Here is a 16,529-nt window from a genome sequence, read left to right as displayed (position 1 = left end):
TTTTAATTAAAATGTTTAAGTTTTCTTTCTCAAAATCTTGCATAAGCCATTACCTATGAACAAACCAACCTCTGGGTAGGAAAGCAGACAAAGCCATTACCGTTAGAGATTTCGAATTATATAATAAACAAATAATTTCCTTGTTTTTCTCCTTCTCAACACCAAGGGAGTCGAGTCATTGCTGTAGTTTTAAAATACCGAATGGCTGTCTGTTGAATTAGGCATATGTCAGGTTACATCATGGAAGGTGCAGATGCAGCCTCCGTCAGCCTGTGAAACAGGGAAACTGCTGGCTGCTGTATAGCTTCTAGTGAAGGGACTACCACGGAAGCATACCTAACGGCACTCAGCAAACTGCCTGGGGTAGGTCGGAACCGCCTGGACGCTCGCCCGAGGCACAGGTACCTTGTGACCATCCTGGGTGCCAACAACTATCCAGGCCCTCTTACCTCTGTTCCCGCTCCATTGGCCCTTTGGCTATTTTTCTGTTTATTGACACCTAAATCCAAGGGGAAAGAAATGAACATTTATTAAGCGCTATGTTTGTCCCAGTCATTCTTCTCAATGAAGCAGTATCATCACCCCATTTTACAGAGAAGGAAACTAATATTCAAAGAGGTGAGATGACTGGTCCAGGATTGCATAAGTCCAGAGCTTGTGCATTGTGAAATGGCAGTCACTTCACGTCTGCCATGCAAAAAAGGTTTCTAAGGCCCATGTTATTTTATTTTGTCCTCATACCAACCCCTTAAGATTGGCATTGCCTGTACCTGTTTTACAGACAACGTGGTGGAGTTAGTATGATGGAGCCAAGGTGCAAACTCTAGCACTCGGGTTGCAGAGCCTGCACTCCCGCCTGCCGACCCAGCCTCTGCACACTTGAGCTGTCCCACATGGGGGCCAGTTGCACGAGGCTGCTGAACGTGGAAATGTGACTGATGTGTTCTAAGTGTAAGCTACACATCAGGTTTTGAAGGCAATATGAACCAAAAGAATTCAAAAGATCTCATCATTTTTATATTGATTGCATGTTGAAATTAGAATAATTTGAATATATTGGAATCAATAAATTCTTAAGTTTAACTTTAGCTACTTCTTTTCATTTTTTGAAATGAAGTTACTAGACAATTTAAAAGGATCGGCATGACTCAAGGGGTGGACTGAGCAGGCAGCAGAGCCCTGCTGAAGGAAGTCCTGCTCCGTGGGGTGGGACCCACACAGCTGATGCTCCACAGTGGGCAGTCAGTCCACACTCTCGACTGACTGGGCGGGGAGTGAGTCCCTCCCATTATGCGCCAAGAGCAATCAAGTCTCAGCTACAAGAGGAGGGTGTACACGGCCCACATTGGGGACACACCTGGGGTGCACAGCTTGGGGGAGCAGGGAGGCTGTGCCACTGGATCCTACAGAACACCTACTACATTAGGCCACACTACCAAGCCTGGGAGACAGCAGCTCTACCTAATACATAGGAATAAACACAGGAAAGCCGCCGAAATGAGACAAAGGAACATGCCAAATGAGAGGACAGAACACAACTCCAGAAAAAGAATTAAACAAAATGGAGACATGTAATCTACCAGATGCAGAATTCAAAACACTGATCATAAGATGCTCAATGAACTTAGAAGAGTAGATGAACTTAGACAGAACTTCAACAGCATAAAAATGTCTATGGAAACCATAAAAAAGAATCAGTTAGAAGTGAAAGGTACACCAACTGAATGAAGAATAATTTACAGGGAGTCAACAGTAGAGTGGATGAAGCCAAGAATCAAAATAGTGATTTGGAATAGAAGGAAGCAAAAAACACCCCATCGGAGCAGCAAAAAGGAAAAAGAATCTTTTTAAAAATGAGGGTAGTGTAAGGAGCCTCCAGGACAGTTTTAAGTGTACCAACAGTTGCATCATGAAGGTACTGGAAGGAGAAGAGAGAGAGCAAGAAATTGAAAACCGATTTGAAAAAATAATGATGGTAAACTTCCCTAACCTGTTGAAGAAAATAGATACACAAGTCCAGCAAGCGCAGAGAGTCCCAAACAAGATGAACCCAAAAAGTCCTAACAGCTTAAGTTAAGACACATCATAATTAAAATGCCAAATGTTAAACATAAAGAGAGAGTCTTAAAAGCAGCAAGAGAAAAACAGTTACTTACCTACAAGGGAGCTCCCAGAAGACTGTCAGCTGATTTCTTGACGGATACTTTGTAGACCAAAAGGTATTGGCAAGCAATATTCCAAGTGTTGGAAAGCAAGGACCTACAACTAAGATTATTCTATATAGTAAAGCTATCATTTAGAATTGAAAGACATTAAAGAGCTTCCCAGACAAGAAAAAGCTAGAGGGATTCATTACTACCAAACCAGTATTGCATGGTATGTTAAAAAGTCTTCTTTAAGAACGAGGAGAAGGAGGAGAGGAAGAGGGAGAAGGGAAAGTATAGAAGAGGAAGAAGAAGAAAAATATGAACAATAAAATGGTAATAAATACATATCAATTCAATTTAAAAAGCAAAACAAACAAGCAGAACAGAAACAGACTCATAGCCACAGAAAACATTCTGATGTTTGCCTGATAAGAGGGGTGTTGGGGTGTGAGTGAAAGATAAGAGGATTAAGAAGCACAAATTGGTAGTTAAAAGTAGTCATGGGGGGGTGTAAGGTACAGCATAAGAAATATGGTCAATAATATTCTAATAAGTATGTATGGTGTGAGATAGGTACAAGCTTTATCAGAGTGATCACTTAGTAAATTCTATGTTGGGGTGTATACCTGAAACTAATATATATCAATTGTAATTGAAAAATAAAAGATTTTAGAAAATAAAATGACTTGTGTGGCTCACATTATATTTATTTGGGGGGTTATTTATTGGTTTGTTTTTAATTTTTTAAATATTTTTTTCAATTACAGTTGACATCCAATATTATATTAATTTCAGGCACACAGTATAGTGGTTAGATATTCATATAACTTATGATGAAGTGATTCCCCCCATAAGTCTAGTACCCATCTGCTACCATACACAGTTATGACAACATTATTGACTATATTCTTTATGCTGTGCTCATGTTATGTTTCTATCGGACAGTTTGCGGTACATTATTCCAAGTAAAGAAAGCCTGTAAAATTTACTCAGGCTGCCATTGTTTCTCGTCAATAGTTCTGGTTAAAATTTTGGTTGAAGGTGGTATGCAGAGGTCGAAGTCATTAAAAAACCAAAATCCCAGGATACGAGAAGAAGCAGCTGGGAATATCGGTGTGGGATGGGAAAACTACAGGCCAGAAAAGCTATACCAGCAGTTTACAGAGGATTTAGTCTGAGCAAACTGTACGCCCCACCCCCTCCCGCCCCCACCACCTGCCCGCCCTTCCCAGGCTGGAATTTAAAAAAAGAAGAAGGAAGGGGGTGGGGGAAAGGTAACTGCCAGAAACTCAGAAACAGAAAAGAATGTCCCACAAGGAGATCACTGTTTGTCCAAAACAAATGTTTCTGCAAGCTACTTGAGAAAGATGTGTCCTTATTTACAGCAGCTTTGGATGGAGAAAGGGATGCAGAGGATCGATAATTAATACAGGAATGAATTTGTAAGGCCAAGTGAGAATGGCCCAGAAGGCCATCCCTGACCCGAGTCCAGTCCCCTTGTCTTAATGTACAGACGTGGAGGGAACTGCCAGGGGGTCTCATCGCATTCCCAAGACATGTGCCCCCCGTACAGGCCAGGGTGCTGCCCCCCGTGCCCGGAGAAGAACCTCAGAAAGGAGACTTGACACCAAGCCAGTCGACAGAAGGGGACCCTGGGCTGGCACAGCAGCACCAGGCCCTGTGTCTCCCCCTTCCACCCTCCAGATCCTGGCCATCGAGGCCTCTGCTGGCCCCTAGTCACACCTCCTCCTCAGCCTGGTGTCCCCACCTGGAAAGCCCGGGCTGGCTGGGGGAGGTCAGCCTTCCCGGAAACCATCCCAGAGCTTTGAGTCCGGGCAGAGACCACCTCGGGTATCACGCTGTCCGGGAGTCGATGTCACCTACCTGCTCCCCCATTCATTTCATCCCGGTTTCCTAGGCTTCTGCAGGTCTCCTTTACTATTTTCTTTTGTGTTGGAAGCTGTCTCCATGGACGCTCATTCACTCATCATGGGCCTCTTATTCACGTACTCGGCTCCGGTTCGGGCTCCGATGTCCTACTTAGATCCGTGTCTGCCTACGCGCCAGGATTGTCGTGGTCCTTGCCCCGCCTGCGGAGCGCAGATCTCCGCCCAGCCTGCTGGTCCCTTCACTGGGACTCCGGGGCCTACAGTTCCTGTTCATGAAGTCACTGCTTTCGGCTCAAACTGGCATTCCACACTTTGCACAGGGTGTGATTGTCTAACCACGATGCTGCACACCAGAAGCTAATACAAAATGATACTGAATGTAAACTGTAATTCAACTTAAAAATACCATCATTATCCCAGACAGTCTCCACTTTACGGGAGCAGGTTGCACATGTTCGCACACATTACACGTCGGAGGAGAACCTCACCCAGAGGAAGGACGCGTGGCTCGTCCCGCGTTGAGGACAGAGGTGTGCGGCTGCGGGCCCTGGACCAAGGGACCACCGCGAGTGAAGTTTCAGAAAGGAAGGTGCACTTGGGGGCTTGAGGATTCCAGGAGGAACGAGGTACTAGAAGGGCTCACGTTTATCATTTAACTTTTTCTCCGTTTTGTCCAAGTCCTCACCTAATCCCACCTCCACCAAAATCGTGTTTCATGCCCTCGTTATTTTATTAGCAGTAGTTGATCCTCAGTGTAATCCTCTGACTGCCGTTTAAGTCGAAATTTCTGCGAGCATCAGGGAGTAAAGTCGTGAAAGGACCCCGACTCAGTCCCCAGCAGACTTGGCCTCCACACGGACTGTGAGCAGACACTTTATTTCAGGCCGCAAGTCATAGGGCCGAACATGCTATCGCAAGTTACTTATTAAAACAACTTTTGAAAAATTCGCAGCCATCCTAAAAGTGCCTCCTTTTCAAATGAGTGTCTTTCATTTTCATTTTGGGTTTTGTGTGTATGTGTTGGGGAGGCGCGGGGCGTGTGGTGGCTGCGGGAAAATTAGTTAAATTCACAGAGTAAAATTTGAACTTTTGCAAAGGAGTAAACAGCCAAAACAAATACCACTTTGGGAAGAAATACACATTTTCTTATTTTGAAAAAGCAAGCAATGCCTAAGCAAAATACCTTAAAATTGAACTGAAAAGCTTTCCTAAAATAAACAGCCCTGCCTGTGATCCCAAATTGGGACCATATGTCGATGGGAAAGCTACAGACGCAGCGCGCTCGATGCGGAGTCGGCCTCCGCTGTGTGCGTGCCTGCGAGTAGATGAGCGCAAAGAAGGGCCCTGAGCTTTTCGGATCCTAGTGTAAGGAGAGAAGAAGAAAGGGAAGGAATGAAAACAGATGCCATTCAAGACAAAATAGCTGAACAATGAGCTTTATTTTGCTTCTCTGCCAGCAGGCAGTTCAAATCTCTCCTGCGTGTATAGGAAGAACGGGGTCTGCAAAGTGCGGTATGTCCGACCAGGATGCGGGCCGCGAGGCGGAGTCCCCGAGAGGGACCAGGCTGCACTCAGTATTAGGATGGCTCTAGCAAACCATCTGGACCAGCCCCCGTCCCTGGGGCAAATCAATGAATAAGCCAATTCAGCACAGATAGAATCATTCCTTTGTTTTTCTCAATCACCAAATGCGGTGTGCTTTGGGGTCACTTGTCATGGGTCTAGAGAATGGGGGTGTTGCAACACAAGTCCTCACCATTCTAAACAGCTTCAGCTAAATTCTGTTACCAGGGAGGAGGAACGTCGAGGCCATGACACCCATCTCTAATTATAAGCCACCGTATGGTCATTTTCTCATTCTAGGACGCGTGTTCTCTGTCCCCATAGTGCTCCCCGCCTCTTCCTCTGAACCAAGATTTGTGGTTTAATTATTTACATGTAATTATTTTATGTTGAGAAGGAGGCATGACTTCTCATTAAAAGCTCAGCTACTCTGAGTCCCTGTTGCTCTCCGCCCCCAACGCAGGGCTCTGAACTCCAGAATGAAAACCATGTAGGACCGTTAAGTTGGGCCCTGTTAACTGTGCTGGTGGAGAATGTTGGTGGGGTGCTGAAGGAGCTGACCCTTGTGCAGTGCCCTACGCATGCGCCAGGCGCCGAGCTGAGCGTTTTGCATATAATCTCACGTGACCCTGCCACGAGCACACCGTCTCCCAGTGCAAAGGATGGAAGTTGAGGTCCGAGGAGATTGGGGTGTGGAGTTGAACCCAGGGCCCCAGCAGCAGGAAGCTGTACAAGGGATTTGTGTATGAAAGGTTATCTCTTCTCTGTGGGTCCTCAGCAAATGAAAATCGGTTGCTTTTCATAACTATGTTTGAATTTTGGGACTCTGAGTTTCACCAGAAATCAAGGGAAAACAGGTCTTAATGCTCAGAGTTGATTTTCAGGATGAACACGTACAGAAAGTACTCTAAATTCTTTTTATTTTGTTCTTTTTCAGCTCATTTAAATTACTTGGGCTGAAGGAAGTAGACATGTGGATATTAGACATCTAAAACTGTAAAATCCCTTAAGTTGATCATTTCTCTCAGGTTTCCCCCCTTCCACTCACCCCCACACACACTAATAGGGACTGATTTGTTTGTCTTTCTGTAGCCCTTTCTCCAGCTTCTTTGCTCCAGGGCGGACAGTGATTCAGTGAGACTGTCGGAGTGCGGTACCCGGAAGGAGAAACCCAAGGCGTGGACTGTACAGAAGGTGACAGACTGGTCCTCTGATCTTTGAGAAGTGATTGCGCTTTTTGTAGATGTGTATGTGTTTCCCCAAGTCACGGACAAAAACAAAGCCTTTGGGGCCAGCCAGACCTCTTTCTGTAAGACCCTCAGGATTCCTGGGACTTGGGGCTTCTCATCTCGACCTCCCGGGGCTGTGTGCCGACCGCGTCCTCCCTCACCCCTCCTGTCCCCGCGCCGCTGCCCCTGACCCCAGACGTCGGACACCTCATCTGCCGCACTTCGGCCTCGGTCTCCCCACTGTCTTCCCTTGCTTCCTCAGGTGCTCTCTCCTTTGTGCCTTCAGCCCTCTGTCAGGAGTCCGAGGGAAAAACCAAAGGTGGGCAGTGTTAGTTAGAATAACCTATCCGACTGCCTCCTGGCCCAGACGTTAACAAATGAAAACGGGGTCACTGCTTTGTAAAAGATGTATCGAGACGTGCTGGAGGAATGAGGGCCCAGACCACAGTGTATTTTTAGCGCCTGCTGTTTGTGGTAACATAAGTGAAAACTGCTGGATCCTTTCCCTTCAGCTGAATGGCTGGTATTCAGGAGAGTGTGCCCACTCCCTGCCAGCCTCTCCTCACGGAGCTCCCTTTTTATGAGCAGGGTGACTGGCTCCTTGGCACCAGGCGGCCCCGCCACAATTCTCCTTTATTGCCCAGCCCCGGAGCCCTGTTGCACGGTTCCACGAGCAGCCCAGCAGGGCCGTGCGCAGCAGTGGGTGCGGATGAGGCTGCTGGCTGCGAGCTGGCCAGGGGGCCACCAGGTTGTGAGGCAGAGTCTGCAGGGTGGGCAGGGGCTGGGCCGGCAGGCTCTGAACCGGCACCTTTCAACTGATGCACTGCGAGGGCTTTTAAAACCTGCCACACCTCACTATTTAGTCAGGGGCGCTGGCCTCTTAGATTTTCAAATGATAAAATCCCAACAGCCAACCCAATAATAGTTGTCCAGTGTGAATGAATCAAAAGTATACCTATTTTTTCCAATTGGCAAAAAATAGAGTATTTTTTTGGTGTGCCACAGAGTTTTAGCAACTATGTGTGCCACGAGATGAAAAAGGTTAAAATCACTGCTCTGAACCTTCTGGCTTAAGGCTGGTGCTCAGACCCGAAGGCACCACAGCAGCGAGGACCATGGCCGGCACCCCATCAGCGTCATCTGCAGACCACTGGGGCCTGGCTGGCGTGGGTGCTGGCTCCGCTCCCCCAGCCTGGTCACTGACACTTTGGATCTTCACAGTGAGCTAGAAAATACGAGGGTCCCTCTCAGTCTTGACAGGTCCCTGCACCAACAGTTGCACTGGAACCAGAGCCAGTGGCTCGCTGGGAGATGGGAAGGGGCTGTAAAGGGAGTGCAGGGCTTCCGCACGCCCCCATGGGGCCTCTCCTTGTGCCATCGTGGAGCGGAGACCTTGCCGTGCTCCCGGTCTCCCCAAGTTGCTGGGTGGCCCCAGGCGAGTAACGCGACCCCTGGATCGCCTCCACACTTACAATTGCGAGTAGTAATTCCTGTCCTATCGAACTCATGAAAACCTTTTTCTTAAGTGTATAAAAGTACTGTGAAACTCGGGAAACCATAATGTTATGAAAATGAGGGAGGTGGTGCTGGTCCCATTTATTTTCTTCATTTCCAGCCAGACTTGGCCTATGAAAACTGTCTCCACCAGCCCCAGCCCCACATCGTCAAAAACATCACTTGTACTGTGGGAACTCCCCTTCACCTACGAGTCCCGCAGCATTAGCTTGAATGAATGAGAAAGGGTGTCATGTGGTCCTTTTCTTGTGACTGTGATGGAGTGCCTCTTTAATTAGAATAAAACCTCAGATACGAGGACTGCAACTGTAGCTACAGCTCTCTTATCTGGAACCTCAAGTGGTATTTCTTTGTTGCCTCAGCTTTTTATTCATGTATTAATTAGATTTATTGGGGTGACATTGGTTAATAGGATCATATAGGTTTTAGGGGTACAGTTCTGTGTTACATCACCTGTATATGGCACTGTGTCTACCTCCCCAGGTCACAACTTCTGTCACCAGATGTTTGACGCCCTTGGTCCGTTACTAACCCCCACTGTCTCTCTCTGGTAACCACCAGAGAGCTGTTGTCTGTGAGGTTTTGTTTGTTTATTCGTCTCGTTCATTTATTTGTTTTCAGTTTTATAGCCCACATGTGAAATCATGTTTCTTGACTTTTTCTTTTTGGCTTATTTCGCTTAGCATGATAGTCTCGCGATCCATCCGTGTCGTCACAAATGGCAGCAGTTCATCTGTCCTTGTGGCTGAGTGGTGTTCCATCGTGTATCTGCACCACATCTTCTTCAGTCACCTACTAAGGGACACTTGGGTCGTTTCCATGTCTTGGCCACTGTGAATGGTGCCGATATGAACTTAGGGACACATCTACCTTTGCAAATAAATGTTTTAAAATGTTTTGGGTAGCTACCTGGAAGAGGGATTGCTGGGTCATATGTTACCTCTATTCTTAATTTTTGAAGAATCTCCTTTTGTTTTCCATCGTGGCTGTACCAACTTACATTCCTGCTGGCAGTGAATGAGGGTTCCTTTCTCTCCACAACCTCTCCAACCTGTGCTATTACTTGTCTTGTTAATAACAGCCATTCTAACAGGTGTGAGGTGGTTTTAGAAAGCCTCTCAGCAGCCACACTGGGTGTCACAAACTCTATGAACCGAGATGGTCACTTCAAGGTCTCTCAAAGCTAATTTAACCTTATTTTATATGTAATATGACTAGGTCTGGTTCTTATTTTCCAGCTATATAAGTGTAGTCTGTGAACCAACAGCATCAGCATCACCGGGAGCTTGTTAGAAACGCAGAGTCTCAAGCCCACCCCTCACCCATTCACTATGAATCTGCATTATGACAAGCTCCTCGGATGAGTCACGTGCATGGTAAAGCAAATTAAAAGACGGGGCTCGTGAACCTCAGCCCACCCTCTATTTATTTATTTATGTACTATCCTTCATTATGGAAAGGATTTGGGATGACCAGTATTCATAACTTACTTGGGAGGAAGAAGCAGAGGACGTGAAAAGCCATAGCAGCCGGGACCATTGAATACAGGTGTGTGTTGCCACACACATTTAATGCTCTGCAAGAGCACACTGCTACGATGCGGTGACGAAGATTCCAAAGCTGCTTTTTCTAATGAAAAATTCATAGTGAAAAATGTCCTCTAATGTGGTTAAACAAGTGGGTATTGATGTTTAAGGGGGTGCATCAGTGACCTGGATACTATGTTGAAGATCATGTTCTCCAGCAAAGAAATAAGTGGGGTGTTACTTTAACTGGGAACCTCAGTTCACTCAGATTTCGTTTCTCATGCGGTACACAGAGGAGAGTCAAATGACATCAAGATAAGGTGTTCTGTCAGAGATGTATTCGACAACTAAACAACGGAAATGACTGTTCAGAGCCAGGGAAAACTTTGGGAGTCAGTAGGTATTCAAATTCCTATTTTCATTTAGTAGGTATCGGCAACTGGTCTTCAGTGTCACTAAGGTAGGAAAATGGATTTGAAAATGAAAGGAGTTTTTAATAAACCAGAAAAGTTAGTGCCCTTTTCTGAATAAGGGAATACTGGAAGGACTGAAGCCCAGGTGGTAGTGCTCAGGAGTCTTGCTGGGAGCTGTCATGTTGAGACCTGACAAGTCCATGAGTGGGAAAGCATGGAGCTGAGGTTGACCAGATAGCCAACTGAAATGAGGCTTAACTACCAGCTGGACTGTCAAGTAGAGGAGTGAGAATGCAGGCATAGAGCAGGGGATGGGAACACAGAAAAGAAATGAAAGCTGTTGAAGAAAAACTCCAGAATGTGGAAAAGAGCCTCCTCGGATTTCTAGAAAGCCTTCCAACACAGACTAAGAAGGAGGGGTAGGGGCCCTACCCCAAACCTGACCAACCCAGGTCTCCTTCCCCTTCTCCCTCCCTCCCTGCCCTGCATCACCTCTGAACAGGGCAACTGCCTGGCACTTTATTGCCAAAACTATGCGAAGAAAATCCACCAATAATTTGATATCTGGGGCTCAGAAATAAACAGCTGCCTGGTACCAATTTTATTATATAAAGCAAATTTATATAAACAAAACTAGGCTTAAAATTTATTTGGCAAGAATTAAATATTTTCTGTTTATTCTAGAGACATTTGTGGAGTGCAGGGCTGTGATGGAAACAGATAAATAAAGCATCATTACAGGGTAGAATTAATTAATTGCCTGGAATAATTTTAAAGCTGTAGTTAAAGGTCCTATCTTTACCAATGGCATTATTTTCCCCAAACAAGGAGCCTTAGACCTCTGGGATGTGTGATTCATTTCTGCCTTGTGCACTGTTTGAAATCTCTAATATTTCTACTCATGTTTTGGCCACCCTAACCCCAATCCTTGCCTCTTTACCCCTGAGTTTCAGTAACAGCCTCAAAGCAGCCTTTCCTAACTTTCCTCTAACCTACCTCTTTGCAAGTGGTCTTCAACAAAACACTTGGATATATTGGTTTCAGAGCAGGAGCACTGGTATTTAAAAAAACAAAAAACCCAAAACAACTCCACAAGTGATTCTGATGTGCACCCCTGAGTGGAAACAAAGGCTTTAAGCTGTTGCTAAATTAGTGTTCTACACAATATCCAGTTACTACATTGCTCCCCTGCCCAGAGAGCTATGGTTGCTGTTTGTCACTACAGGAGCATTCATCCGTACCTTCCTGCTTGGCACTTGCCTTCTGCCCTCCAGTCCAGCTCCTCCCTTCCCCAGCAGGGCTCAATGCTGATGCTCAGACATTCCATGCTCACACACACCCCTGTGCCCTCAGTTGTGGATTTTCCTTTGCCACCTGTAAGCATGGATTCTATCTTTCACGATTCAACCCAATGTCACCTTTTCCATGGAAGTCTCCCTGGGAGGTTCCTTGTTTCCTGAATTTCTACATCATGTGTACTCTACACTATAATGAATTATATTGGAGAACATGTCTTATTACATACCGTTGTCTTATTTTGTTAGCTTTAAGTAACCAGTGAGAATGAAGAACCAACTAGAGAGCAAGAACCATATCTTTCATGTTTATATCTCCTACAGCACCTAGCATAGTCACCGGTCTGTTGCTTCTTGCAGGAAGACCTCCATGTCTTAGATCTGAGTTAGGTATTTCTCCTCCACATATCTGTGGCATCTTGCCGTTTCCCAGTTACATTATAAGTGCATCACAACTCTGCGTTTTCCATGTTGGTTTCTTCGTGTAGCCCCTAGAGACCAAACACTAGGAAAGAAGGGCCCATGTTCACCTGGTTCACCATTGACCCTCCAATACAAAGTCCAGGTCTCGAGATATGCTCAGTACATATTGTTTAGACTTACAGAAAAATTAGTGATTTAAAAATATGGATGTGGTTGAGATGGGGACAAATGGAGCAGATAACATCCACAACATCGTAACATTTTGGTTGGCTTGGCTTCAGGTATAATAGATCAGCAAATCTAAACCATACAATGAATCGGATAACTAGCATTTGGTTGCATACTCAACTATGTAATTTTCTAATATATAATTAATAATGAACTTATTAATTCATTGTAATTATCAAATTGTTTTCCTTATGTGGTTACTTTTCTTGTCTATAGAATTCAAGGTCCTGGGGAGCAGAAGATAGCATTTGTTGCTTCCACATGTCTCCCACAGTTCTTACCTCAGTGAGTGTTTCTTGACTCGATGTCACAAATGCAGTTTTTAAAGAGCCTGTGTTGCAATGTGTCTGCCTGGTGCTAAACATCTGTTGCTCCCTAACAAGTGCTGCATTCATTTTAATGGCATGGGTGCACAGAAGTAAACAGAACCTTGGCAGGCCTTCCATAAAGGAAACTGTGTTTGCTTCCTTCATTAATTACTAATGGAGCATTAAGACATGTATTCTCCTTTGAGCCAAGTTGGATAATTCCCGGCACTTAAGGCTGGGGCGCTTTCAAAAGTGGAGGCATGCATTGACACACCAGAGAGTGTGCCCTATGGCAAGCACAGTGGTGGCTGGCTTGCCAAGACTGCACAGAGTTTCAGATGGATCAATACCAGGTGTGCTGGTCTGTCCAACCTTTCCCAGGTCTTGGGCTAATGCAGCAGAATGAATATAAATCACCAGAATGTCTCTGAAGGCAGCCACCACAGTGCAAATCAGACAAACCACCAGAGAGATGCAGAAAGCTGAAAGGGGTGATCGAAGAGTTACCAAGCACAAAAAGGCAGACTGAGAGTGCCATGCTAATTAGAGGAAATATGAAACAAAATGTGATCCGTCAATTGTTACTTTACTGCTAATTAAAATAGCAATTAAAATGAAAAAATTTACACTCTGGGCCATGTTAACTAGCATAGCATCAAAATGCTGAAGTGGAAACCATGAGAAATAAAAGACATCGATAGACACTTACTGGTAGATAAGTGTCGATAAGTATAGATTCATAGATGCTTATTGGTAGATATTGATATATTTTAATAGATAGCCCTCAGATTATGATCATTAAAATAAAGTATGAATAAGAACATAGAAGAATATAATTAAGAATGCTGACTAATTGGCTGTATTTAGACATTTATGGACTCTATAAAAATACATATTTTAATGTCCACATGGAATATTTACAAAAATAGCATCTTTTTTTATTAAGTCCGGAAAATTTGCAGGCTACTCTTTCTCTTCACAAACCAGTGAGATAGAATATGCATGTAAACAAAACAACCCAGCCACTTGATGCTGGCTTATTTGGGGGCTAGAGGGATTTGGAATTAAAGGAGGTTAGACCATTCTTTTAAGGACAAACTTTAATTAAACATAATAAATTAAGACAGAGGGACTAAAGTCACTTCTGAGATGCAATGTAACCTTCAGGACACTAAGATCTAGCCATGTTCCTGTTAAACACATTAGTCTTTCTGATGAAAAATATGTGTCAATCCAAAGTGAAGCTGGTTCAGCCAAAAAAGAAGGAAAAAAACAAAGGCAACTGTGAGGAGGCACAGCCTGGCACTGGTCCTGCTCCTCCTGGGAGGAGGGAGCTTGTCCAGCTGCCGGAATTCAATAATATGGCTGGTTCGCAAGGCCTTCCTTCTCAAGGTGGAAGTGTGGAGTTACGTCAGCCTGATTCAGGCTCTAATTTCCTGCACACCGTTTGACATCGGTTTGGTCCTTTGTGTACAGGTCTGTGTACAGGACGATTGTGTGCTGTGGGAGCCGGGAGTGAGTGTGGGTCCTCTGTGTCCCCACAACATTAATGATAGGAATTCATTCCAAGAAATGATCTGCTCTTATGCTGGAAAAGTAAGGTTCCTGTACCTTACAGGGTATTAAGGCTTCAGGGAAAGAAAGAGTCCAGTAGCTGGTGTGCATTTGTAAGAGCAAGTAGGTGATGCAATGTTCATTGTTCGTACTGCTGTGCCTTGGTGCTCAGTGCAGGCGTTGCTATGTGTGGGGCCCTTGGATATTTGTTGAAGGGATGAAATAACTGGGGGAGGACAGAACTACTTAACAAACCCTGGTGGGATAATTGGTTAACTATTTTACATGCACTAAATAAAACAGAGAACATATGGCTAAAAGAATTAATTTTAAAAATAAAATAAACTAAAAGAAATATCCAAACGTTGGTAGTACTTCTGAAAGCACAATAATTTTGTAAGTTTAGAAGGATTAAAAGAAATCATGAAGGAGAATAACGACAAATCTGACTACCTAAATATTGAAAACTTATGCTAACAAAATATTATGATAATATCCAGAATTCAAAGTCGGACAACATGGGAAAGCATTTGCAGGAAATGTGACATCCAATGGCCTAATATCTTTATTATATAAAATGTTCATACAAATTTGTAATAGAAATGTTAAAATTCCAAGAACATGAACAGATAACTCACAAAAAAATTAAAACTAGTAAATAAGCACATGAAAAAAATATTTGACTGACCTGGTAATCAAAGACATTTGAAATAAAACAGCAATTTTTCTAAGAGCCTTTTAAATTAGTAAGGGAAACATAAGAATTATTTTTATAAAACCCAGTGCTAGTAAGGATGCTGCAGTAGTGATATTCTCGTACTTTGTTGATGATTCTTTATAAACTGGTACCTCCTTTTTGGGAGAACAATTTGGCAATCTAATATGAAGAGCCATAAAAATATTTATAGCCTTTGACCTAGTAATTTAACTTGTGGGAAACTATCCTGAGGAAGATTAATCTAAACTATGGAAAAAATTAGACGCCTGAGAGTAAACTGGGAAACAGTAAATGTCCCACAGAGGGGAATGATTAATATGCCATGGCAGAGCCACTGGCTAGGACACAACTAGCCATTTATAATTATGGGCATAGAGGCCATACGGCCATGTGGGAAGATGCTTTTGTTTTCATATTAAGTAAAACGTGAATCGACACTTGTGTATGAAGAGATATGCAGAGGAGAACAGATGAAAGTAAACACACTAAATGCGAAGTGGTTGATCTGGCAGGAGGATGGTGGCTGTTCTCCTTACCTGCCTTGTTTTTGGTCATGTGCTGTCATTCGGCCTGTTCTCCCCTTTCTCTCCCTGCACCTGCCCTCAACCAGCCCCTGAGCTGCAGGCCCGGCTTCCACAGCCCTACCCATTTGAGTCAGTGCCACCCAAGTTCCAACTGGTCCTAGCTGGACCCCTCATATCAGTCAAATGAAACTCTCCTTTTTCTAGGCTCCCGTATGCTGTGTTGACATTTCTGTTATACCGCGTGTGTAATGCACTTGGTGTGGCAATGATGTAGGTATAATATGTATCTGTTTCCACAACTAAATTTTTTTTAATTCACAGATTTTAGTAGAGGCAGGAATTGTTTGATTCTTTCTCTCTCCCCCAGCACAGAGCACAGTGCATTGCATGGATGATATTTATTCAGCATGCCTGAATAAATATTCGTTGAAGTGAATTGAACGGAAAATGAACTACTACTCACTGAAATGAACTACTTCTGCTTCCCCGGCAGGTGGAGCTCATGAAGGTCTGCAGCACTTGGGTCCTTTTGGCAACATCCCAAACATCGTGGCAGAGTTGACTGGAGACAACATTCCTAAGGACTTCAGTGAGGATCAGGGCTACCCAGACCCTCCAAATCCTTGTCCTGTTGGAAAAACAGGTAATGGGCAATGCCCTTTGGTCCCCATGTATGGCAGCGGTTTGGGGAAGAAATTAACAACTCAAACATCAGCTACAAATATTATGAGAAATAGTGTTTCAAGTCCACTGAGCCCTCATGTGTTTGTAAGTGGACTGGAAAGGGAAATTTATTCTAGAATAAATTTTTTGGTGAGTTCCGGTATTTAGATACACCCACATAAGACTCCTTTGTCAAGGTGTTACCTCTGTCTCTCTCCCTCTTTGTAAGTGGAAGTCGATTCTCTTTTCTGCAGGAAGAATTTTTTTCCTCTTCTATGATACGACTGCTGTCCGGTTTGAGTGCCTTTGGAAGTGGTTATATAGTTTTGTGGCTTATCCATGCCCATTTGTTTTCCCTACTTCTCCTGACAATCAACGTTTCAGCTATGTGTCAACTAATTAACATTCATCCTGAAATGTTTCTTAAGAGGCCAGGAGGTAGCATGAGAAAGAGAGGGTCCAGTGTTATAAGTTGGCTGGGAAAGAAGGTTGAAACTTCCCCTGCTACTTGTGTATTCTTCCCACTTACTACTG

General features: G+C 44.2%; 1 protein-coding gene across 3 annotated transcripts in view; it reads left to right on the top strand.

Annotated features, from left to right (window-relative positions):
* The window catches only part of LOC119040259 (neuroendocrine protein 7B2), an 83,460-nt gene that overhangs the window by 52,051 nt on the left and 14,880 nt on the right, over positions 1–16,529 (top strand). For all 3 annotated transcript variants that reach the window (XM_037133173.2, XM_037133171.2, XM_037133172.2), the window contains one exon: positions 15,826–15,975. In XM_037133173.2, the coding sequence (XP_036989068.2) occupies positions 15,826–15,975 (150 nt within the window). The remainder of the gene's footprint in view (positions 1–15,825; positions 15,976–16,529) is intronic.

This window comes from Artibeus jamaicensis, unplaced genomic scaffold (genome assembly GCF_021234435.1).
Source record: "Artibeus jamaicensis isolate MK-2021 breed Jamaican fruit bat unplaced genomic scaffold, CSHL_Jam_final contig_1132, whole genome shotgun sequence".
NCBI lineage: Eukaryota > Metazoa > Chordata > Mammalia > Chiroptera > Phyllostomidae > Artibeus > Artibeus jamaicensis.
Note: the sequence above shows the minus strand (reverse complement) of the source record. Positions and strands in the feature narration are given on the sequence as shown.